General features: G+C 39.2%; 1 protein-coding gene across 3 annotated transcripts in view; it reads left to right on the forward strand.

The window, feature by feature from the left end:
• The window catches only part of Mgtor (Megator), a 546,425-nt gene that overhangs the window by 89,008 nt on the left and 432,350 nt on the right, over window positions 1–25,067 (forward strand). For all 3 annotated transcript variants that reach the window (XM_067145519.2, XM_067145521.2, XM_067145520.2), the window contains exons 8-9: window positions 3,606–3,818; window positions 23,464–23,568. In XM_067145519.2, coding sequence (XP_067001620.2) covers window positions 3,606–3,818; window positions 23,464–23,568 — 318 coding nt within the window. The remainder of the gene's footprint in view (window positions 1–3,605; window positions 3,819–23,463; window positions 23,569–25,067) is intronic.

The raw sequence follows: 25,067 nt of genomic DNA on the forward strand, positions 1-25,067 counted from the left end.
TCATATTTTGTCGCACTTCTATTTATGCATAAAAATTATTTTATTCCACATTAGAATTCCCATAGGCTTAGATTCAGTACAAGATTCAAAAATTTGCATTTATCGCAAAGGCAATTTTTTTTCAGGTCCCTAGTCATCTCATTTCATACCAATAGGGGCCGATGACCTTGATGTTAGGCCCCTTTAAACAATAAGCATCATCATCATCATCAATATTTCAAAGTCTGAACTCGTTAAAGGCTTCCTGCTTGAGCACTGCGCACAGACATGAAGCAGAAACAGGGCAACAGTTTGCAGTTTGAACAGTCATTGAGTGACTGAACAACTGTGTGGACTGATATACTGAGCCTGTTTTCGAGTTTAGGTTGACACAGACAGCTCATTGTTTATATACTGGTCACTTTGACTCAGCAACATTGAGTCTGGTTTGAATCTTCATTTTCGAGTCCCCCTCCGTTTGTTCTGGCAGCAGGTTTAATCTGACTGAATGAGCTCAGACCAGCTCATTGCTTGGCTCTATGCTGTTGGTCATCTTTAGTTTAAGGATTGCTTCTGTAATTGATCTGCTTAATTTTTATGATGCTGACGAAAACTCACTCTCTGAAAATAAACTTGCAGTGTTTGTATAACTTGAGCATGTACAAAACTCATCCTTAATTGCTGCATGAAACATGTTTGTGTACTTACTTCCTTCGTTCTATATGACTCTGAATTCACTTACAATTACATTTGAACTCTTATGTGTAACAAAGTGTATATGAAAGTTACGATGTAAAATACCGTATTTATGCAAATAATCCCTGCATACATTTTTTAAAAATTTGATGCACGCAATTGGGGTGCGGGTTTTATTTGGTCAGTGTTGGCATTTTTTTTTTTTTTTTCAAAATTAGCCTTCCTAAAGTAAGCTTGTGGGGATTATTTGATGGCGGGGATTCGTCGCGTAAATACGGTATTATAGGTGTAAGATATTATAGCATACCTGCCAACCCTTCCGATTTACCCGGAAACTTTCCGGTTTTTAACTCGTCTTCCGATTTTCCGATTTATTTTTACTTCTTCCGATTTTTGACTAATATAACCTCTAGTACGGCCAATACTCTTCCCCTAGAATAAAGGATAAATTCTTATGTGCTTGTGTAATTTACGAAACCTAATTTTCAAGCGTATTTGATGCTTTATTTCGTGAGTGTTTCGTCCGTCGCCTTCGCTCACTACAGCAGTGTGTGCGCTTTATACAGCTGGGGATTCGGGGCGGCAATCGTCCTGCAAGCAAGAGGCTAGCGCATGCTAACGACTCAGTTAATCGGGACGAAATAACGAGTTTGTTATTGTGTTGTTCGCGCGCTGTTAACATCGTTTCTGTGCGTAGTTTCGTCGGAGTTGTAGGCCACGTGTTTTTTCTTGCATTTCTACGACATTTTCTGGTATTTTCTTTTCTCGTTATGCCAAAAAAAAAATATGACAAACGTTATCTCCAAGTGCTCAGAGATGCCTATAAATTTCTGTACATTTTACCGGATATTGAAGGAAACTACTGTAGTTTCTCGCGTACCGTAATCGACGCCCTTGCATAATTTACACATCCCAATATTTTTGGGTCCAAAGTGGAATTTGACACACCCACAACTTCGAAGATACATCACTCAGCTCCGGATGCGTTTCGAAATAAAGATGCCAACTACTCAGGTAGAGGGCTTCCTATTTCGAAAGCGGGCATTCCAAATACAGGCAACGTGCTGTATTAGCCGGCAGGAAATTCCACTGCACTAGTTTTACAAGTGTTTCGCGTACGGGACATTATGTGATCTCAAAATTGTTTGTCAGTCCACAGTACTCGATTAATACTGCATCATACGAACTTGCGGTGATCAGTTACGCCAAAACATACGGGAATAGAGCAGCGGGCAGCAAGTTTTCAGTGTCCAAATGAAACATGCGCTACCGCGGTAACAGAAGTGCACTTCAAGCGGCCAACAAGTCTCGCAAAGCATTTCGCGGATCAAAAAGTGGCAAGTTTCCGCAAGTAGAGGATTATCTGCTTAACTATATGATTTTGTTACGCAATGTTGGATAAGCCGTTTCTCACAAAATGCTGCATTTTAATGAATGAGAAATAGCTGCGGCACGTGGAATCATTGTCTCGTATTTGAAGGTTAGCCGAGGCTGAATTAATTTTATGAAGAGAAATGGACTTTCTCTTCGACAAAGAACAACATTATGCCTAAAAGTGACGAATGATTTAAACCATTTTCAGCGCTTTGTGATTGAGAAGCGTAAAGTGAAGGAATATTTTATCTCCCTTATAGGAACGGCAGGTTTGACGCCAATCAGTTTCCATATACCATAAGTCGAACAATAGATAAGAAAGGAACATACAGTGTTATCGCACGCGCTACCGGAAGCAAAAAAACAACGATGTACTGCATTGCTTGCTGTAACAGCTGATGGCAGAAAGCTTGCACCTTACATTGTTCTAAAACGAAAAACAATGCCTAAAGCAAAATTTCCGCCAGTGATCCACGTTCGTATTCAAGAAAAAGGGTGGATGGACACGTCACTCGTACAAGATTGGATACAAATGGTTTGGGGTAATGTAGCAGGGTCCCTCCTTCGATGCCCGGCCGTTCTCGTGTTGGACAGTTTTTTTTGTTTTTATTTTGTTGCCGGTATGTCATTCAGGTCGTAGTGTCAACTCGTAATGGGAAGAATATTTTCCAGTGTCGGTACTTTAAACCCACGTGTCTAACTTATCTGATGTACCCTATTTGACTTTTCAGAAAAAAATCTCACGCCGGAATTTTACGCCAAATGACGATAACTGCAAATGGGTTGAACCAATTGTGTTTGGATTATATTTGATGTATCTTTTAGATGTAAATGAATTGTAAATATCCGATTTCCTTGAATCGCATCCGAAGTTTTCGCCTGTATTTTTCGTCAAAAATGTGCCGTAATTACGCGAGAAAATACGGTATTATGCATTTTGTTGCACGTGTCGGTGTGACAAATATTATTCGTATGTAAATGTCAAAAATGAGAGTGATTAGGTACATTTTCTTCTAACTATTTTTATGTTTTCTTAGTTTAAGATTTTAAATTTAATGGTCAATTCGCATTGTAACTGTAGATAAGTATGCCTTTTATCGTGACCTTTCACGTAGACCGTGGTGGAATATATGTGATGAAATCCAAGAATTTAAAAAATCTTCCTATTTTTGGTTTCTAAAAGTTGGCAGGTATGTTATAGGTTGCTGTTACTCCAGAATGTGTCCTTCAGTGAGCACATCAGATACTGAAGCACTATATCTCCTTGGTATGCATTGTAGTTTTTGTGATGAATTGCGCTGTAACCTTCATTTTGTGAATCCTTACATGTTGCAAAATCTCTTTAATTTTACACTCTTTCCCACTTTTATGCATATGATGATCCATACAAGTACAATTTTCACACCCCTCCACTTTTTGGCATATACTTAAAATGTTCATGACCTCATTCTTGTTCTGATTTTGTGTTTGCTTTTGAATGCTGTACAATTGAAAATTTTTTTTTTTGCTCTTACTGGATGTTGATTTTGAGATTCATTGATGTTTTATGTTGAAAGGAAATAGAGAATAAGGCCCCTATTTTGAAAAAGCAACGTGAGGAGTATGAAAGCATGGTAGAAAATTTGGAGAAACTTTCCAAGAACCTGGAGGTATCTTTGAATGAAATGGGTCAGATGAGGCTGCAAGTGTTGGAGGCTAATAAGTTGAAAGAACATCATGAAAGAGAAAATGCTAGACTCAAAGAGCAGCTAGTGGATCTTGGAAAGCAGGTAAATTTTATTTTTTATATCCTCCTCTCTTTTCTTTGTAATTGATTTGATATCTCAATTTATCACAAATGTTTCGGTCTTAATTTATATATTTTATGTAATTTCTTGATATATGCTGATAATAGACTACAGTAGTATTGTAGATTAAGTGCAGGACTGAGTACCACAGGCAAGTCCAATGCTGGTCTCCAGAGGTCAAATTGGTAGATTCAATCTCAGCTCAATCCTGTGCTATTTCAAAGTACTCAAATATGTTGACCTCATGTTTGTAGATTTACCAGCACATAAACTCCCATGGGATAAAATTCTGGCACCTTGGTGTCTGCACATCATGAAGAATCTGCATGATGTTATATGAAAAATAAGTTGTTATAATGTAATTTATAAAATATATCACTCGTCCTGTCCAGCTAACACAGAGTTTTTAAAGTCTTCCCGAGCTAGCAAGTTGTTGCCAGTAACTACGAGTTGCACGTAAGCAGAGTAATATCAAACTTCATTGGTAGCCATAGTTGTTATGGCGTCATTGCTTGATGCTGCTATACCATTATTTGTCGGTTCGAGTCCCATTAGTTTAATATTGTAAATGCTACAGAACATAGTTTTGCCATCCGAGGCAAAATTTGGGAAACTGCTGTAACCAGTATTTAACCCAATCGCATCATTTGACGGCCCTGGCTCGCAAAAGTTATTCGTGGCATTTGAATTCAATGACGAGCTCAGCTCGCGGCGATGCATTGCTGTATATCAATACATGTAGTTCAGTTACTAACTCACAGATGCCACTTGTATACATTCTGAGCTGAAGTTTAGACACGTGACTTCGGTTATTTCCTGTGCTCCAGGTTATCACACACTTCTGGAACAAGAGATAAAAGAATCTTTGCTCATATTATTTCGCTCACGTCAGTTACAATCATGGCGTCAAGCAGATGTGTTGGTGTTGATGAAGATGGAATATGAAAGCTAAAACCCGATGACCTTCGATGTTAGGCTCCTTTAAAAAAGCATCATCATCATCATAGATAGTGTTTTAGAGAGTAACTATGAAGACAGTATTGTTTGTGACGACGAAATAGACCCTGAAGGTCTTAAGTTTGAGTTCGAGTGATGCGTGTAGTAATGTTGATGACACGGGAAGTGATACAAATGATGGCGGTGGGGAAGTCTACGGCGAGACCACATGACCTCCCGAGAGGCAGTAGTTTTGTGTAGGCTGTGGATATGTCATTGAAGATCTATGTGCTTTTAACTCCTAAAGGGGTAAGACCCCTCAGTGTGTTTTTTATGGTGCCAACTTCACCGTGGCCCACATCCTCACAGTGTGTGCCATAATGCGGGTTTAAAATGGGTTTTCTCAGTGAACTGCTACGGTATTTAAATAGGATGCGAATGGGTTAATTAAAAAATGCTTGGAAGCAGACAATTTTGGCATAATGCACATACTTAACAAAAGAACACACTGAAATATTTCCTCAAAATGAGGTGAAGGGATTTTTCAGCATGTCAATGAACACTGTCTTCTGCCTCTTGACACACGGAATACATCACAGAATATAAATTTCATGTTTCTGTATTGACAGCTAAACTAATAATTTAAAGGGACCCATTTCACCATATATTGATGCAAATACTACACTTAATTTCCATCCACCAGTAGAAAATCTACCTAAATAGTATTAATCTCACCCCAACAGAATGTAACGTACATTGAGCAAGGGTCCCAAACATAACTGGGAAATACTGCTTTCGAAGAATGATCTAATTAACACTTTGCCCGAAACATAATTATTTATCACGAAACTCCTGATAGAGAAACAAGATGAGGTCAGAATCCTTTGAATACAACCCAGGAAAATATGCCCGTCAAAGATGACACTAATAATCAGTTATCTTCATAAGAAAATCGGGGGTAATAATTTACTCATTACTAAGGCAGATAAAGGGAACGCAACGGTGTTTATGGAAGAGAACGACTCCATCAATAAAATGCACGCATTTTTTAACAAGAACCAATTTCCAGTAATCAAAAAAGACTGTACTGCTAGAATACAGAGAGACCTCAAAAGCTTGTTAAAGAATACCACATTTTTGTTAGATAACAGTGAAATATCTCAACTTATGGATATGAATCCAGAGTTGCCTATGGCCTCAGGATACAAAGGGCTGGTGCTCCTCATCAGACCTATAATCAGTTTTAGAGGAACCACCACCACTTACAACTCAGTTTGTACAAAAATTCCTTAAATTTCATTATCATTTTCAAGTGAAAACTTCAATTTAAAACACAATAGAATTTGTAGACACAATTAAGCTTTTTAACATTTCATTTCATTACGCCGTGCATTCCTTTTTTTTTTTTGTTGCTATTTTGCTTTACGTTGCACTGACACAGATAGGTCTTATGGTGACGATGGGACGGGAAAGGCCTAGGAATGGGAAGGAAGCGGCCGTGAATGACCAAAGGCCAGCACCATTTAGCCATGGAGCCGGACAAAAACTCGTGTTCTCATCCCGAGCTGGTGCAGCTCTTTCCAGGCACACCCCCAATGGAGGTGAGCTGCATTGCCTGGTGTGCAAATGGGAAACCACGGAAAACCATCTTCAGGAATGCCGACAGTGGGATTTGAACCCACTATCTCCACGCAGTAGTAATCCCGTCTTATCAGAGGTGAGTGGCAGCAGAAGACACAAACCACTTAACAAACAATGGTCAATGGAATGTTATTATTCATCAGTTTTATGAAATGACGTATGGCTTTTGGTGCCGGAAGTGTCCGAGGACAGGCTCGCCAGGTGCACGTCTTTTGATTTGACGTCCATAGGCAATCTGCGTGTCGTGATGAGGATGAAATGATGATGAAGACGACACATACACCCAGGTCCTGTGCCAGTGAAATCAACCAATGATGGTTAAAATTCCAGACCCTGCTGGGAATCAAACCCTGGACACCTGTGACCAAAGGTCAGCACCATTTAGCCATGGAGCCGGACAAAAACTCGTGTTCTCATCCCGAGGTGGTGCAGCTCTTTTCAGGCACACCCCCAATGGAGGTGAGCTGCATGTACCATTTCAACCATGTACCAGCCCTCTTTCCATTCTTAAATTTCTGGCAGTACCGGGAATCGAACCCGGGCCCCCGAGGACAGCAGCTAAATACAGTAAGCGTTACACTACGGAGCGGATCAGTTTTATGAGCTTTCTGTATTGTAGGCCTTCACATTTAGTTTTCTTCCGACTCTGTGAAATTAAGGCATCTAATATAAAGTGAATCGTCCTTTCTTTCATGAGTCCCTCTTGTCTTATTATTCAAGCGATCGTTCTTTTACGTTTTTTGTCCATTTATAATTGTCATTACAATTTCCCTTGTCGATATGGACCGATGACCATGCGTTTTTACACGTTAAGACAATCATGACAAAATCCATCATCGGTTAACACGATTGAACAATATCTCGATATCAGCAATGTTCAGCATTGATATGGACTAAGCAACAAAAGTCTAAATTCATCTAAATTCATGAATTCTCTTATTATAGTTGTGCCCCTGTGGGTGGGAGTGGTAGAATAACACCCACGGTATCCCCTGCCTGTCATGAGAGGTGACTAAATATGGTCCCAAGGGCTCTGTGAACTTGGGAGTGTGGGTTGGCCACCCTTAGTGAGTCCTGGGGCATTGCTTCCACTTACTTGCGCCAGGTTCCTCACTTTTATCTATCCTATCTGACCTCCCACGGTCAACTCGACAGTGTTAGGTATGGAGGCATAGTGTCCTTAATTTTCACGCTTTTCATGGCCCTTATCCTTCTTGGGCCAATACCTACATTCTTCGAAGTGTCAGACCCCTTCCAGTTTTTCTCTCTGATTAGTGTTATATAGGGGATGGTCACCTAGTTGTACTTCTCTTAAAACAATAATCAGCATCACCACCAATCTTATCATAGTCGGTATGTTAAAACTGAATAAGACATAAATGATCGGAAATTGTTATGTAGTACTTTTTGATAGGTCCAGTGAAATGAAATGGTGGAAGTTTTTAATGCCGGGAGTGTCCGAGGACAAGTTTGGTTTGCCAGATGCAGTCTTTTGATTTGATGCCCGTAGGCGACCTGCGCGTCATGATTAGGATGAAATGATGAAGACGACACATACATCCAGCCCCCGTGCCAGCGAAATCAACCAGTTGTGGTTAAAATTCTCGAGCCTGCCGGGAATCGAACCCGGGACCCCTGTGACCAAAGGCCAGCGTGCTAACCCTTTAGCAATGGAGTCGGACGATAGGGCCAATAACATAGATAATTAAAAATTAAATTTTAGGTGCCTTCCCTTAAACTACCATTATAACCAGGGTGTATAAAATTATTTATAGCATAGACTGTAGTTCCTTTTTCCCCGACTTATTCCATGGCTTTACATACCGATTTTCATTAAATTATCTTCAGCCATTTTCTAGTAATACACGCACGTATGAGCAACAGAAATTACGGAAAATTAAAAAGTGCATTTCCTTGGTACTCTAGACACGACCGATACAGAAATACAATTCTTTTTCAATTCTGAGCAAAGTACAGACAAAACCCTTGTCATTGGTGTAGGAGAATGATGATATGTAGAGCCTTGAGATCATAAAACCGTAAAACTGACCTAAGCCGGGCTCCTGCCCGCAATTAGTGGAAGAAAGGAACAAAAGTCAATATGTCGGTAGTTGTCACAAGAGAAAATCCCTCAAACCTGTGACTGTAGGGGTTGTGGTGCCAGGTGTCAGGCCTATTGTATTATGTTAACAGATCTATCTGTTTCAATATCTTTGGTGTAATGTTCTGTAGGTAAATACATATAATATCCGCGGATAACCATTTGCGGATGAAGGGAGTGCGGAGCGGATGCGGATATTATTTTGTAAATCTGTGCAGGGCTCTATTGATAATTCTTGAACAAGTTCATGATAAGTTTCTTGTAGTTGTCAGCGGTCACGTTTCAAAGCAAATTACGGCATACTTGTCTGAAAGCTAACCATGCTCATTTCTCTTTTCTCATGAATGATCTCATAGATTTGCAGCCCAATAAATATGCCTTCTTTTAAGTTGCTATCACTGAGTTTAGGATATTTTTTCTCAAGTCCCTGAAACCCTCACCGTGTTTATCCAAAGCCTTAAGGGAATTTTTCATCACCACTAACTTTATATGCAACGATAGTAACAAAATCTTGTTTTTCTCAAGTAGAGGGTGATTCTTAACATTCCTCTCTCCAGGAATTAAGTTTTTCGTATGGGCAAATAAATAACTCGAGGGGCACCAGTGCAATACTTGCCAAATGTATCATTTATAGTTTTGAAAAATGCAAGGGAAACGAATAGCAGAACGACTGTTAATAATGCAACTGCTTTCTCTTCTCTAAATTACTCTGAGAAACAATGAAATACTCAGTCATTATTATTTATTGATTATAGCCCACCTGTTGATCACGATCGTTATGGTCTGACACCATGACCAGCCGATTTGAATCGTGATGAATTGCAAAAATAAAAAAAACCCCATCAGAATGTAGGTGAGCAGCGTAGGATAGGTGGTGGTATAATATTTCTAATCCCTAGATTGCTTTCCAAAAGCCTGGATTCAATTCCAAATCTCTCCGCAGCGTTCATGTGGAGGGTGTGTAAATGGCTCTATTGATGGTGGTTTGTCCATTGGGTGGGGACGTTGAAGCCTTGAGCACACCCCTTGGTGCTTTTTGTCAGAAGTAGGCTTTGTGTCAGCACTGGGTTTCACTCTCCCTTCCTACTATCTTATATAATGTCTTTCATTTCGGCTCATAAACTCCTCAGACGATGATGTCGTAGGTACGACATCGTAACTGGTGTAAAACCTTCAATTATTATGTTTAATATATTTTAATTATAGTTTATTTAATGCTAAAATTATCTTTTATTAGGTGTCAAACATGACTAGTACATGGTTTCTCTGTAAATATGTAGTATAAATTTGTATAACCTCAAATACATATTGTGTATAAGTTTAACCTCAAAATGTATTTAGTCGAAAGCGGTAGAAAATTCCATAATGTTCGTATGTACTATAATTTTGTATATATGAAGGGTTCTGGAAACTTACTGTAAGGTTTTATTTTCAAGATACATGTAGAGACATTAGGAATGTTGTAGAGATTTCCATATGTATTGGTAAACAGTAAACGAAAGTTTGAGTACCCATTCGACTAGCTGGTCGATCGGTGTTTTGAGTGTGTTCCATTAGAGTGTTGTAAGAACTCTTCCAGAAATCGATAATTCTAGAGGGTTGATCGAATAGTATATATGTCGAGCTGTCAGTCAGTGAGACAGTCAAGTCAGTGTTGGACTCGGAGTGCTGGACTCAGTCTAGTTGGACTTAAAGGCAAGTGATGGACAGTGAGTAATTGCTGGGCACCGAGGTGGAGTCGGGGAGTTCAAGAGGGTGTATATTATAGTGCGCGAGTCAGTGTTGTTAATATCTGTACTTGTCAGAATCGACTTCAGGGTACTCCGCTATTAAGTGGTGTAGTGTCATTTGCTGGTATGTATAATTGCGTGTTGTGACTTACCATGTAAATAAAGTAATTTATACAAGGAAGTGAACGTGTTCTCGTGTGATATTTATTTACGTAAAATAAAATTGCATCACAGAACGATAATGTTTATGCTAGGAAGGGCATTCAGTAGTAAAAATTTGCTACGAAGATTTATCTCACTTCATATCTGACCCCGCAGAGCAGGATATTATAGCTTGGGTGTTCACCAGTAAGCAGTGGAGTACTCGCGTGTTGTAGGAGTCTGCCTGCTGCATCCAGTACAGCTGTGTGCTGGGCATGCTGTCATCACTGGCCTGTGGATCCTTGTGAAGACTGTTGACGGGGAATACCGTTCAATGTGTATGACTAAGAAATTAGTAGAATAGGAGATACTCAACAGACAAGTTCAAGATGCAGAATAGAATATGTTTATTGGGTATCAGAACTTCCATGGTTTACTTTGGTAACAAGTGCTGATTTATCAGAAGGTATTGCATTTGCTAATGTGATGCGCAGAACACTCTTTATTGTTGGATCTCCAAGTATTGGTTGTCTTTGCTTTTAATTCTGTTCATGGAAGAGAAAAGGTGTTCGCAACAGTATGTGGAACCAATCATACACATGATCTGTGCTGCATTCTTGTGCAGTCTAGGGTTTTCTTGGTGTAATATGGGATACCATCGTGAGAGATCCAGAGTGTTCTATTTGTCTAGTAAGGTAGAATTCTAGAAGTCCATTATTTCCAGTTGCATTGATGACAGGAAGCCATCAGAGGTAACTGAGAAAGGAGTACTGAACAATCTTACTTCTTCTTTTTTCAAAACATCCAGCTCTTGGGACCTCACTTCGAAAGACAGGAGAATCCGTATGTTCTATAGATAATTGTCAAATTTGCCGTTCAAACAAACTGAGCTTTTTTTTGTAAATGCTGTGAGTTTATCGCACACATCTACGATTATCAGATCTTTCCCTTGCTGTGACTTACACAGGTGGTTAGGTACATTGTTATATATGCATTAAATGCTAAGTCTGATACCCATTTTGGATCAGACAGACATTGCTTTGTCAGTCCTTGTATTTCCAGTAAAAGAGCGATTTATTCGCAGGTGGCTAAAACACACCAAAAACTTGTACCCTACCTAGCCAGCAAACATTGCTGTGCTAGGGTATATCAATATAAGCCGCTTCGACAACTTATAAAAATACTTAACTGACAATGATTAACACTGTGACGCCGGACAAAATATACACGAGTCACTACAACTTTCATAACAGATTCCAGTTCCACTGTTGTGGCACAATGGTGCCTCTTGGTGAATGAAACAATGAATACTCACCATCGCCTTCCCGACTTCACAGTTAACTTTATTTTTTAACCGACAGACAAAGTCCTGTTGTCGCCCGACCATTTGTGGCACGCCGACTGAAGCCACGAATTACATAAAATCAACTTCATGGTCTGTATCGCACTTTAACAGATTCACAACTAAGTATTATTTATTTTCCACCTGGTGGAAAAAAAATACTTAGTTGAGAATGAAGCCATAAGATCGAGGTTTTTGCCATGGCAAGTTCATGTTCTCCATGGATTCACAAACCGCCTGACCTGTAGCAGTGTAATCAAGCAGTACCACATCTAAGAGTTCCTCCGTAACTTGCAGTTCCATGTCAACACTACTCACAAATATAACTAGTTGACCATTGTCTACTACTCTGTACTTTCATCAAGTGCAAGTGAAAATGCCACAAAATTTTGAATTTTACATTGGAGCTGACTTTCCAAATCCCCTCCCATGCTGCAAATGTGATGATACGCTGTATGTTTTTAGACACAATCAGCTGTAAAATTTCCACATCTTCCTTGGGTTTAAACATTCCTCAACAGCAAGCATACATTTCACAATAGGCACCACCGAGAATGGTTTCCCATTCATTGCAGTGATGTGAGCAATTTTGTAACTTGCTCGAATTTCTGCCTCACTGGTATTTTCTTTGATATCATTTACAGTGGAACCTTTTATCCATTCCTGGAAACTACGTTTTACCAGATTATTTGCTCGAATTACATGGTCCTGCAAGCATCCTAATTAAATCATGTTGTAAAAATCCTGCATTATTCGTTCCTCGAAGAAACGATTTCCCGGAACAACCGTCCAGAAATTTCAGTCCCATCAACGCTAAATCCTCGATCAAGAGTTTTTCAAGAAACTGTATCTCACGAAAGGACCGCTGCGGCATACCAATGGGTCTTGGTGTTACCACCCCGTCATTGCAATAATTAGAGCAAGTAGTATACTGGGAAAGCGATTGGCGGTGAACTTCCAAAGGGACCATCTTAGCATTGCATTCAGGTGGTATTGTTAGAGAGTCCTCGGAAATCATAAAGCAGATTGTGACCAAAACAATTGGAAGGAGATAGAGCACATTTCGACCGGTCTATTTGAAGATGGAACGAGTTTCGTCAAATGTTCATACTTGTAAAACGTCCACATTATGTCCACGTTAGATGTTTGTATTTTCTTTCTTTTTTCTATTGTATCACCAAACAGGATGAAAACAGTAACGGGCAATCCCAAGACCTCCCATGGTTTCATGTATGTAAGGTGCAACATCTGTTTTGTTATTTGATACTTTTGAGAATTTATACTACATTCAAAACCATATTTTCGACTTCAACATAACCTTTAAAAGTCGATGTAGGCCTAATTTACGTGGTACAAGGTTTCCATAAACTATGAACAGAACACTTGGGACAAAATTACAATGGAAGATTAAGAAGGGATTTTGCCACCATGTTGGGCGTTTTTTGTATCTAATGTGTTTTATTTTACAGTAAAACTTGCTCAAAGCGGAACGTCTATAAAGCAGAAACTTGTCTAACGTGTACGAAAGTTGTGGTCCCGGCGCAGTGGATATGGCTTTGCATGTTAAGTATGTTGTATAAAGTGAAATCTGTTCAACGTGGAAACGGAAAGAAATTATTAAAATAATCACTGTATAATGCGGAAATTATGCTTTAGCTGTGAAATTTATTTAGGTATACCCAGTACTGCAGGTAGCCTACATAAATATTTTGCCAGGGGAAGAGTCGGGTGTTTACGGACCGTAACACGCTGCTCTAATGAGGTCCGGGTTTACCCTATTCCTGGTAGAATGGGATTTATATCTCCACTAATTTTGTGACTCTTGCCATGGTTCGTAGAGATCTTTATCTTGATGTACATCTTGAGCCCAATTCTAAGGTAAACAGTTCCCTTACTTTATGTCCCGTGATAAATTTGTCTCAGTTTTGAAGACAGTACGATGGCTAAGAAATATACGTCAACGAGAAAGTGAAAGTTATTGAAGCAAGTGAAAAGGAAAAGTTGCCTGTGCGTGAAATTGTCGCGTTTCAGATGTGGAAAAAGTTCAAGTTTATGAGACTTTAAAACATAAAGATGACATTGCTAAGTAGTGGATGGAGAGGAATGGACAAATGAAGAGGAAATGTAAGGTAACAGGCTATGAAGAAATCAGTGATATAATGTGGCAATGATTTGTCTGTGCCCATTCAAGAAACTTCCTGGTTAGTGGACCTATGCTACAGAAATGGCTCTTGGCATTGCTAAATCTTGGCAACACTGCGTTCAAAGCAAGAACTGGGTGGCTGGAGAGTTTCAAAATAAGACACAATATCATATTGAATGAAGTCTTTGGCGAGTCCAAAGACGTGGATGGAAATGTAGTAGCCAAGTGGAAATCAAAGTTGCAAAATATAATTTCTGGCTATGAACTTACGAGACATTTTCAACGCCGACGAAACAGGATTGGTTTTTTGAACCTTGCCTTCAAAGTCACTTGCACTTCGTGGGGAAAAGTGTAGTGGGGGTAAAATGTCGAAAGGACTTACAGTACTGTTGTGCGTTAACATGGAGGGGGAAATGGAAAAGTCCCTGGTAATCAGGAAATCAGCAAAACCAAGGTGTTTTAAAAACTTGGACTTGCACAAGCTTCCGGTAACTTGTGGGAGCAATGGGAAAGCCTGGATGACCAGTGCTCTAATGGTAGAATGGCTGAAAAAATTTTACTGTAGGATGAAGGAAAATTGCAAAGTTATTCTTTTTCTCGACAATGCCACTGGTCACCCACGTGTTGCTTTCCATTGTCAAGTTGGCCTAGTTTCCTCCTAACACAACCAGTGTCGTTCAACCTATGGACCAAGGTGTGATTTACACCTGTAAATCTCACTATAGGCGTTGATTGATGCAGTCACTGATCAAGAATGTTGATACAGCTGGCAATACCTACACACTTGCACGCTCAGTTTCCATACTGGATGCTGTCAACTGGATCAGTTTGGATATGCAGCAGATCAAACAGTCATAAAGTGTTTCGCAAAAGCGGGATGCAGAAAATGATGATGTCAGGACACCTGAGGAAGTGACTAAAATTGCTGCACTGATATCTATGCTGAGCCAACAACAGTATTTTACATGCAGTGTAGATGAATACATTCACAGCGACGACCAGTTTGTTACACACTACAGTTTCCAGTCTGCTGTACAGCTTCTGAAGATCCGCTCCACAGAGAATGAAGATAATCCGAGGGACGAGGACAGGAAGAGGAGGAGGAAAGAGAAAGTCAGGAAAAAAATACGCACTCATGAGCAAGCTATTGAGTGTGTCAGGGACATTATGAAATATGCTGTCAAGTCAAATTCACCGCGACTTCTTCAGTTACTGTACAGTACTAAAGACTGCATTGGGAAAGACATGACATCAAGGAAGGTGAAATAGATTTCTTTGTTAGACATGTAGAAGACGGAATAATTTGACCAATACAGTATTGCATGTAATTTGTTATATGTATACTGTAGTTTGTTTACTTATTTTTTACTCATTTGCAATTTGCTTTACGTCTTACCGACACAGATAGGTCTTATGGAGACGATGAGGCAGGAAAGGCCTAGGAATGGGAAGGAAGCGGCCGTGGCCTCAATTAAGTTGCAGCCCCAGCATTTGCCTGGTGTGAAAATGGGAAACCATGGAAAACCATCTTCAGGGCTGCAGACAGTGGGGTTCGAACCCACTATCTACAGCTGTGCGCCCCTAACCGCATGGTCAACTAGCCTGGTAATTTGTTTATTAAACATGTGGAATAAGGCAGAAATTGTGTTATACAGTATGTGTTACAGTATATGTATACTGTAGTTTGTCTACTAAACCTGTGGAATAAAGCAGAAATTGTCTGGTTTTCATTGAGTACTGTACATACAGTCCATACTGTACATAATATGTTGAGTGTGTTATAGTGCCGACCTATGCGAGAGTAATAAAAACCTACTGTACATCAAGATATTGTGTTACTGAGATTAGCGTCATCAAAACTAGACTAATGGATCAGGGGTAAGTAATTTATTAATCTTTTTGTATAATTTTTTTAAATCCGGAAACTTGTCTAATTGGGTAGAAAACTTCGATCCTTGTGATTCCGCTTTAAGGAAGTTTTACTTTATTAGATCAGGGAATTAAAAACTACGTTTGGCTTGGCTTTATTAGATTTTTCGAAGAGCTGGACGAACTGAATATAAAATTTGTAATTGTAATTGTGTGAAGCTGGCCCTGTGGTCTAACTTGCTTACCTTTCACCTGGAGGTTCTGGATTCGAATCCTGGCCAGTTAAGGCATTTTTACTTGGATATGAGGGCTGGTTCCAGGTCCACTCAGCCTACGTGATTACCTTTAATTGAGGAGCTATCTAATGATGAGATGGCGACTCCAGTCTGGAGAACCAGGAATAATGGCCAACATGATTCGTCACACTGACCATGCGTCACCTTGTAATTTGTTTATTAAACCTGTGGAATAAGGCAGAAATTGTGTTATACAGTGTGTGTTACTGTAGTTTGTCTACTAAATTGTATCTTGTATGCCTCGTAATCTGCATGGCTTCAGGCTGAGCAGCGGTAGCTTGGCAGGCAAAGACCCACTGGGGGTTGTAATCTTCTTTGGTTTAGCAATGTTTGTAAGATTATAAATATGCATATCTCATTTTTGTGATGCTTAGCCAAATTGTTGATGGTTTTAATTCATTCCTGGATTTTCCATTTTCCCATGTAGTACATTTTTTCGTGGTCCCTCCAAATAACGAAGTATCGAGGTTCCACTGTACCTGAAAAGAAAATGAATAAATTTTGCTGGTAATCTCTAACAGTTTGTCAAACAAATTTACAGTTATACTTTATAAACTTGCTAAACTATAAACTGTAGTCTTGCTTTATGTCGTCTTTGTCTAGCTATGAGCTTTTGCCGTACTTTGCCTTCCATCTGTTTATACGGAGGCGAATGACGTGTTGTATAACGATGCTGTACGTTCTGTTTCCTTGGTGAATTCAGCACACTTTGACGTAGAAGGTATTGTGGGAGTCCGTCCTTTTCAGTACAGAGGGACTGTTCTTCCCATGAAATAGTCCATGTGCTTCTCTCTCTTGATGTTGTGACACGTCATGAGAAACAACACAATTTTAAGACTGGCAGGAAGCGCAAGGACCTTCACCCAGTGATGTTTTGGCTATCATGCTCCCCCTACAGCTCTACTCTGAGCACTGTTGCCGAGTATGCATGAGTACTTGCACTCAGTCGAGTAGAGCAGGAACAGGCTGCCATACAGAAATGTGAAAGGTTGGATGAACATATATGTAATTATTATTATTATTATATTATTATTATTAAATAATTGTCTGTTTAGTATCTGCTTGTAAATGGACCTTTTCTGGATTTATATTGTGAAATGGCGAGTGAAGACACTAGTATTATAAAATGTGGTATGCCGTAAGTGGTAAATGCATGATGTAGGTGATGAGCTACATACATTCATTAACTAATTATCCAACTTAATTTTAGTTGGTGATTTTAAAAATAATTGTTCTTGCTTGGAGTCACTAATTGCCAACTTTTTTTTTCATTTTTATAATAATAAATCATACATTTAGTGATTAAGCACCTTGTAGATGTATATAACCCCATGGCACTACAGCCCTTGAAGGGCCTTGCCCTACCAAGCGCCTGCTGCTCAGCCCCAAGGCCTGCAGTTTACGAGGTGTCGTGTGCTCAGCATGATGAATCCTCTTGGCCGTTATTCTTGGCTTTCTAGACCGGGGCCGCTATCTCACCGTCAGACAGCTCCTCAATTCTAATCACGTAGGCTGAGTGCACCTCGAACCAGCCCTCAGGTCCAGCTAAAAATCCTTGACCTGGCTGGGAATCAAACCCGGAGCTTCCGGGTAAGAGGCAGGCACGCTACCCCTACACCATGGGGCCGGCTTGTAGATGTATATAACATAGCTAAAATTATTTCAAGAATATGTTCAAGAAACCAAGAACGAATCTGTAAATAGTTTAGTTTCTTGGAATAAATTAACAGCATTTTTAATCGATTAGGGTTAAAATATAGGAATTATAGGAATGGAGACAAATATATGTTTTAACATCAATTTAGGAATATTTAGGCATTGTTGTTACTGTTTTTAACCTTGTAAATACATGAAACTTGTAAAAACAGCTTCAATTTAAGTTATTTCTTCAGAAACAAATTCAAAATTCTAAACTTTAAGGTGAGAGTTGTACATTTAATATAAGAGAGATTTATGACACCTGGAGAGAGGGTGTCATAGTATTTTAAAGCCTTCAGGATTAGGGCTGTCTGTTAGCCAGTGGATTTCTTTTCCAGGGTCTTTAAACCACCCTATTTATGTTTGCTCCCTATTTGTCAGTTGTGGACGAGCCCTCTTAGAGGTTACAGGCTCCACCAAGGGAAGAATGTTATTATTAGTAGTAGTAGTTACATGAAGTGTTGTCTTTGAATACAGATTGTAAGTGATTTCTTCAGCACCTGCCACCACATGCGTGTATAACATTCCACATTATAATACTTTGGGCTGATTTGCAGAAACAATATTTAGAAGTTGTTAACAATTAAACAATGTCTTAAGTATGGCTGCCACATTGCAGAGATGTTATTTAAAAATTGGATGCTGTCTAAAGCCAATGTTCAACTGAAAATTTTTAAACAGCGTTGAGGACACAGTTTAAACATAAAATTTTGGAGTGAATCACAATCAGAAGTTATGTATTACGAAACATGTAATTTGTATTATGTTGAGATGATTCTGGGAAGAAAGGTTTCTACACTTCCTCGTTCTGTGGCGTGTCACTTTAGTCAAGATAATGAGATTTCATTTCCACCGAAAACAATACTGTTATTGGTAGGTAAGTCATGCTCGGGCTTAGCCACGTTTGTGTAATGTGTAGGAAGACAACAGCTGACTGACTGCGACATCGCAGCAATTAATTTGAGATGTACGGGGAGATATAAATTAAAACATTATTTCACATTTCAAGAGATAATATAAGGGACTTGTTCCTTGAGCCTGACGCAAGGGACAATCCAGTGACTGTTAACTTGACTGCAATTTTTGGCAACTGATATATTTTATAATATTTGGGATAATTTCCCTGAAATTATTGGTCACATCAACTATATCCACATCAGAATAACTTGTCCTGATTGTCAGAGGACTATCACATGCATCAACCGGGAGGGATTCAGTTACTGTATATTTTCTGTCAATATTTTCTGTCAAGTAAGAAACAGCCTCTAAATTTGTCTGGTGTAAAAATGGGGAAACGACAGAAAACGGTCTTCAGGACTGCCGATGGTGCGTTTCGAATCTACAATCTCCATACATCTACGAGGACGGTTTGAAAAGTTCTCAGAATCACCGCTAGATGTCAGTGCTAGAGCAACGAGGTTCCCGCGCAATAATCACATATCCTTTGTGAGTGAACACGTGGCGCATCAGTGCTCTAGCTGCAGGAGTGTGGTAGTGGCGACTCTTTGTTGTTGTTCCTGCGTAGTGATTTGTGACAATGGAAAAAACTGAGATTCGAGCAGTGATTAAATACTTTGTAAAGAAAGGTATGAAAGCAAAGGAAATTCATGCTGACTTTCAGAACACACTGGGGGACTCTGCTCCTTCATTTTCAATTGTTGCCGAGTGGACCAGCGAGTTTAAATTTGGTCGGGAGAGCTTGGATGATGATCCGCGTAGTGGACGGCCAAATGTGTTATGACCCCAGAGTTTATGGCAAAAGTGCATACAGACGTGCCAAGTCTCCTGATTTGAGCGGGAGACTCCCGATTTTTCATCATTCCTCCCGATCTCCCGATTTTCAGAGCAATTTTCGTAATTTTTGTATTATTTTAAACTCCCGCGGATTTCCTCGTTATATCGATATATGGCTGAGTATGGCTGGTTGATAGTAGTTCTAATAATGATACCAGATGGCAGTACGGGGCACGGTGGCCAGTCATGTGCTCCTCTATGGTCTATATGACAGTCATTCTCTTTGCAAGCGAGTCAAGCAGTCTCTTTGGAGTAACCTAACCTCAGAAGTAGCGCACAATAGTCGTTCTACACGGGGCAAGACCTACAGAAGTGCTCGTGTTGTGCCTTAATATTTGTTTTGGCCAAAATGTCAAAAAGGAAATATGATGCAGTGTTTAAAAGTGCTTATAGGGAAGAGTTTCCGTGTTTGAGTGAATCCAGAAAGGGACCAACGTTCACATTCTGTACTGTATGTAGGTGTGATTTTTTCAGCTCCACATGGCGGGAAATGCGATATACTCAAGCATATGCAAACCGAAAAAACATAAGGAGAGTGCCCAGTGTGTAGAAAGAAACCAGAAAGTGAACTTTTTGTGTAAAAACCAAGATGTAAATCCTGTGACGAATGTCGAGGCGTTATTTACGTCATTTATAGTAGAACATAACCTGCCTGTAAATTGTGCCGATCATACGGGACCTTTGTTTCGTAAAATGTTTCCTGATTCGGAAATCGCTAAACGATATGTGTGTGCTAAGAAATGTGCATGGAAGAAAAGGGGAAAATTGTATCACATTTGCAGGTGAATGCATTTTCTGTTGCTACTGATGGTAGCAATAAAAGCGACTTGAAAATATGTCCCACTGTTGTAACATTTTTTAGGCCTGAACTCAATGAAATTCAGAGTTGTCTACTCCCTGTGACTAATTTAGAAGGGGATGCTACTGGAGCTAACATTGCCAATCTTTTGCTCTCAACTTTTCGGGAATTCTGCATTCCAGTAAGAAAACTGCTTAGCTCTTGGTGCTGATAATGCTCCAATAACGGTAGGATTAAACAATGGTATGGCAGGATGTTTGAAGCAGGAAAATAGTAACATAATCATCGTAGGCTGCTCTTGTCACCTAATTAATCGTGCTGCCGAGAAGGGTGCGGCGTGCTTGCCCGTAAATGTAGATGAAAGTATAATTGATATATTTTATTATCTGAAAAGTTGTGCAAAGAAGGAAGAAAAGTTCAGAGAATTTCAGACTACGCAGCACAGAGATCAGGAAAATTCTGAAGCATGTGCCTACTCGATGGTTATTACTAAGAAGGTGTTTAGATAGGATTTTGCTTCAGTGGGACCCTTTGATTACATTATTCAGGAGCGAAATTGTGAGTAAGGGTTCTCAGATGGGAACTTTGAAGACTTACAACATTCCTAAGCACAGTTTAAGTGCAGATGTGTCTTGTTTGTCTGAAAAGGTTAAGGATTGTCATAACATTTCTCCTCACTCCTCACTTAAGAGGAAAACCCAGTCATCAGTTTCACTAACAAAAAATGAAACTACTGATGACACTAAGAGCCATGCATTGTCACATGAAGAACGCCTTTTCATGTTTCTTTCATCAAATTTACATAAATATTTTTGCCTTTTTCTCTCAAGTTTTATGGATATCTTTGAGAATCCAAACATAGCTCTGCAGTCAGGTATGCTGCACATCCACTTATTGAGATCAGTTTTGGAGGAACTATTGAACACCTTGAAGTGTGAGGAAAAGTGCATATTCTGTAAGTCTGTTAGAAAGTGTCTCTCTTCATCGTGTGACTACATGGTACACAAATTTCCATTCAAAGATGAAGTTTTAATTAATGCAGAAGTTGCAAATATTTCTGCTGTAAGTAAGGCATCATTTTCTTGCCTTGGATTTTTCATTAGTAAGTGTCGGAACATTTGGATAAAGAAACTGATATTCTGCACTCCCAGTGTTGTAACTTTCAGCTCGAAGAAACAGACCTGGCAAAAGGAAGAATTGATTTTCAATGGGCATTGGTAGGTCAGATGAAATCAGCTGATGGTGTACTTAAATATGACAGACTCTCTAAAGTGATGCTTGCTATTTTATCAATTCCACATAGCAATGCAGAATGTGAAAGGATTTTTAGAAGAGTCACAAAGACAAAAACACAGTTCAGATCCTTGCTGTCTGAACAAACTTTGGAGAAACTTTAAACCTTGAAATCAGTTCAGCAAGGCAAGTGCTTTAAGCAAAAATTTAGTTTCGAGTTTCTGAAGAGGGCTAAGTCAGTTACTGGTGTGTTGAACAACAATTAGTCGTAATGTGATCACCATGTCGAAGGATGAGGGTCACATGTTCCTACAGTTCAGGTATGTCCAGTATTTAGTATTCACATGTAAATGATGAAAAAAAAAAATATGTAGGCCAAATAGAATTGTTAATGTATTGAATTATAATGAATTTGTACATTTTCTGCCATCAGTGATGTGTCGTAATATGTCGTGATTTGCTGCGCAATTTCTCCTGATTTTCACTTTTGATGCAAAATGGTCGTGGAGGATCGTCGACTGAAAGTGCGGGAGATTGCTGAAGCTGTAGGGATGTCTTCTGAACGGGTATATTATTTTTTAACTGAAGAATTGGGTATGAAAAAATTATCCGCAAGATGGGTCCGCGGCTCTTGACATTGGACAATAAACTCACCAGATTGGAAATGTCCGAACAAAGTCTGGCCCGTTTTCAGTGCAACCAACAAGAATTTTTGCACCGGTTTGTGGCTACAGATGAAACTTGGGTCCACTACTATACCCCAGAGACAAAACAGCAGTCAAAGCAGTGGAAACATGCTTATTCATCACCACCAAAGAAAGCAAAGGCAGTGCGTTCGGCCGGAAAGGTCATGGCCTCAGTTTTCTGGGATGCAAAAAGCATTCTACTGATAGATTATCTTCCTACTGGCCAAACAATTACGGGGCAATACTATGCAAACCTCCTAGACCAACTACAGGAAAAGATACGCGAAACAAGGCCTGGTTTGGCAAGGAAAAAGGTCATCTTTCATCAGGACAACTCTCTGCCACACACAAGTGTTATTGCCATGGCAAAACTTCATGAACTGGGGTACGAATTGTTGCCATATCAACCTTATTCACCTGATTTGGCACCATCAGACTTTCATCTATTCCCCAAGCTGAAAATTTTCCTCAGTGGATGGTGATTTTCTGCAAGGGAAGAACTGACAGCTGAATTGGAGAGGTATGGTACTGTATTTTGCAGGCCTGGAGGAATCTCATTTTCGAGATGGGGTCAAGGCATTGGAACATCGCTGGACCAAATGCATTAGTCTACAGGAAGACTACGTTAAAAAATAAAAGCAGTTCCACCGAGGTAAGATACTTAATTCTAGTACATTCCGAGAACTTTTCAAAGCACCTACGTATGTGGCCTGTACAACTAATTTGGTTACTCAGTACTAGTTTCATCTTCCCTTCACAGATGCTATTTAGATTACAGTCACCATAACACTATAATCAAAGCTAAACTTCCTCGTTTGGTGGCGTGTAACTTTAGTTAAGATAATGAGATTTCATTTCCACCGAAAGCGATACTCTTATTGGTAGGTAAGTCATGCTTGTGCTTAGCCACGTTTGTGTAATGCGTAGGAAGACAGCAGCTGACTAACATTTAGCGCACGCACCAAAAAATTTCATTAGTTGTGACAAGCAAAGAATTGAATGGAAGATACTTCTATTTACATTTTCGAACCAATATTGAAACTTTAAATGACGTCTAGCTAAACACCAGCTGAACATTGTTTATGCAGTGGAACATTCTGTGCAACTTAGATGTTGTTTAAGGCTTAAAACTAGTCATAGTTTCTGCAATCAATCCTTTGCGTATATCTTTCACCGTACACTGTGTGTAATTAATTTCTGTATTGTCTTATTCCTCAGGTTTGCTTCCTGTTGAAGGAGGTTGAGGGACTTCGTTGTAAATCCGACACTGGTGCTAGAGAAGATGATATGGACACATCTGCTGATGCAACAAAGTCATCTGAGGTGAGGAAGTCATGTAAGAATGTAAAGCAAATATTGTACATCTTTGCTATATTTACACGTACATTGTCCGCACCTGTTTTGTGAAGAACTTTTGGTCTCAAAATGTTTTGGGTATGAACAATGCTAGGAATATGGAAGTTAGAGCTGAGAAAATTGGTTACATTATGAACATTCTGCCATAGTATGCTCCCATAAATTATTAATTTATGGGGAATATTCAAAATATCTCTCAAAATGTTTATCATTCCAGAAATATGTTGCATTGTAACTTATGTAGCAGATGTTATCTCATTGCAATAACTATAATGATGTGGACAAGTACTCTTCCACGTTTTACGTATGTATATGGTTTATGACAGCAAGGACTGGCACATGAAGATTTTTATACAGTAGAACCATGATTATCCGTCCCTTGATTAACCATTCTGCGGATTATTCATCGCCTAAAAGAATAATCTTGATTTTTGTAATGTACATTCGCTCCAAAAATGAATGAGCATACTCTTGATGTCAAGATATCTTTTTTTGAGCACTGTACACTGACTCTGCACACGTGTTCATGATCATATCGTAAGTGTGTACATGGACAGACCGTCAGTCGCCACTGAAGACATAAATTCATACTTATGATGGAAAGCTATTCAAATTTAACAATCACAAACATACTTTATTGTCTATTCCGTTCTTGATAAATAACAATGTGCATGACCCCAGTCCACAATTCATACAGTACATGTTGGTTATTTGTACTTCCTGAGTGATATCTGAAACTTGTTTTGATAGTGTATAACATTTCTCAGTGCGTATCTTTCATTTTGTTGTCTGTCAAGGTTAAATATTTTCACCCCGCACAGTATCATAAATATTTTGCAATGGACGTGAATAAAAAACCAGTCTAGCGGTCCGTCATCATCGGCTTCTGGTATTAATAGACCTGTAAACTACATTCTGTTGTGCGTGCCAAGGAAAGGTAAGAGTGACTGGCAAGTTCAACCCTTTTACTTTCTAACAACCAAAAAATGCAGAGTTGGAAATCTACAGCAAAGAGAAAATGTGTGGTTTTAATCACAGTGATGTCACCATATGTAAAAGTCTTTAAAATAGCCTAGGTCACATGGTGTGCACTCTAACAAAACCATACTTTCAGTGCAATGGTAATTTAACATTGGTGATTTAAGGTATGGTTTCGTCAGTGAAGTTTCTGTATATTGTCTTCTTGTAACAAAATACAGCAAAACCTCGTTAAGACATTTCTGTAAGGGACGAGGAAAAATTATTAATTAAGCGAGAAAACTTACTACTGAATACACGAATAAAAACTACCCAGCAGAGATATAGAAACACTAGATAAGATTTTTTCCGACATAATGGGATTTACATAAAATCAGTTTCATGGTCCGTATCGCACTTCAATAGATTCACAATTATTTATTATTTTCCACCTAGTCGATACAGTGATTGCTTAAGGCAATTTAATGGTTAAAAGTGGTACATGTTTC

Source organism: Anabrus simplex, chromosome 4 (genome assembly GCF_040414725.1).
Source record: "Anabrus simplex isolate iqAnaSimp1 chromosome 4, ASM4041472v1, whole genome shotgun sequence".
Lineage (NCBI taxonomy): Eukaryota > Metazoa > Arthropoda > Insecta > Orthoptera > Tettigoniidae > Anabrus > Anabrus simplex.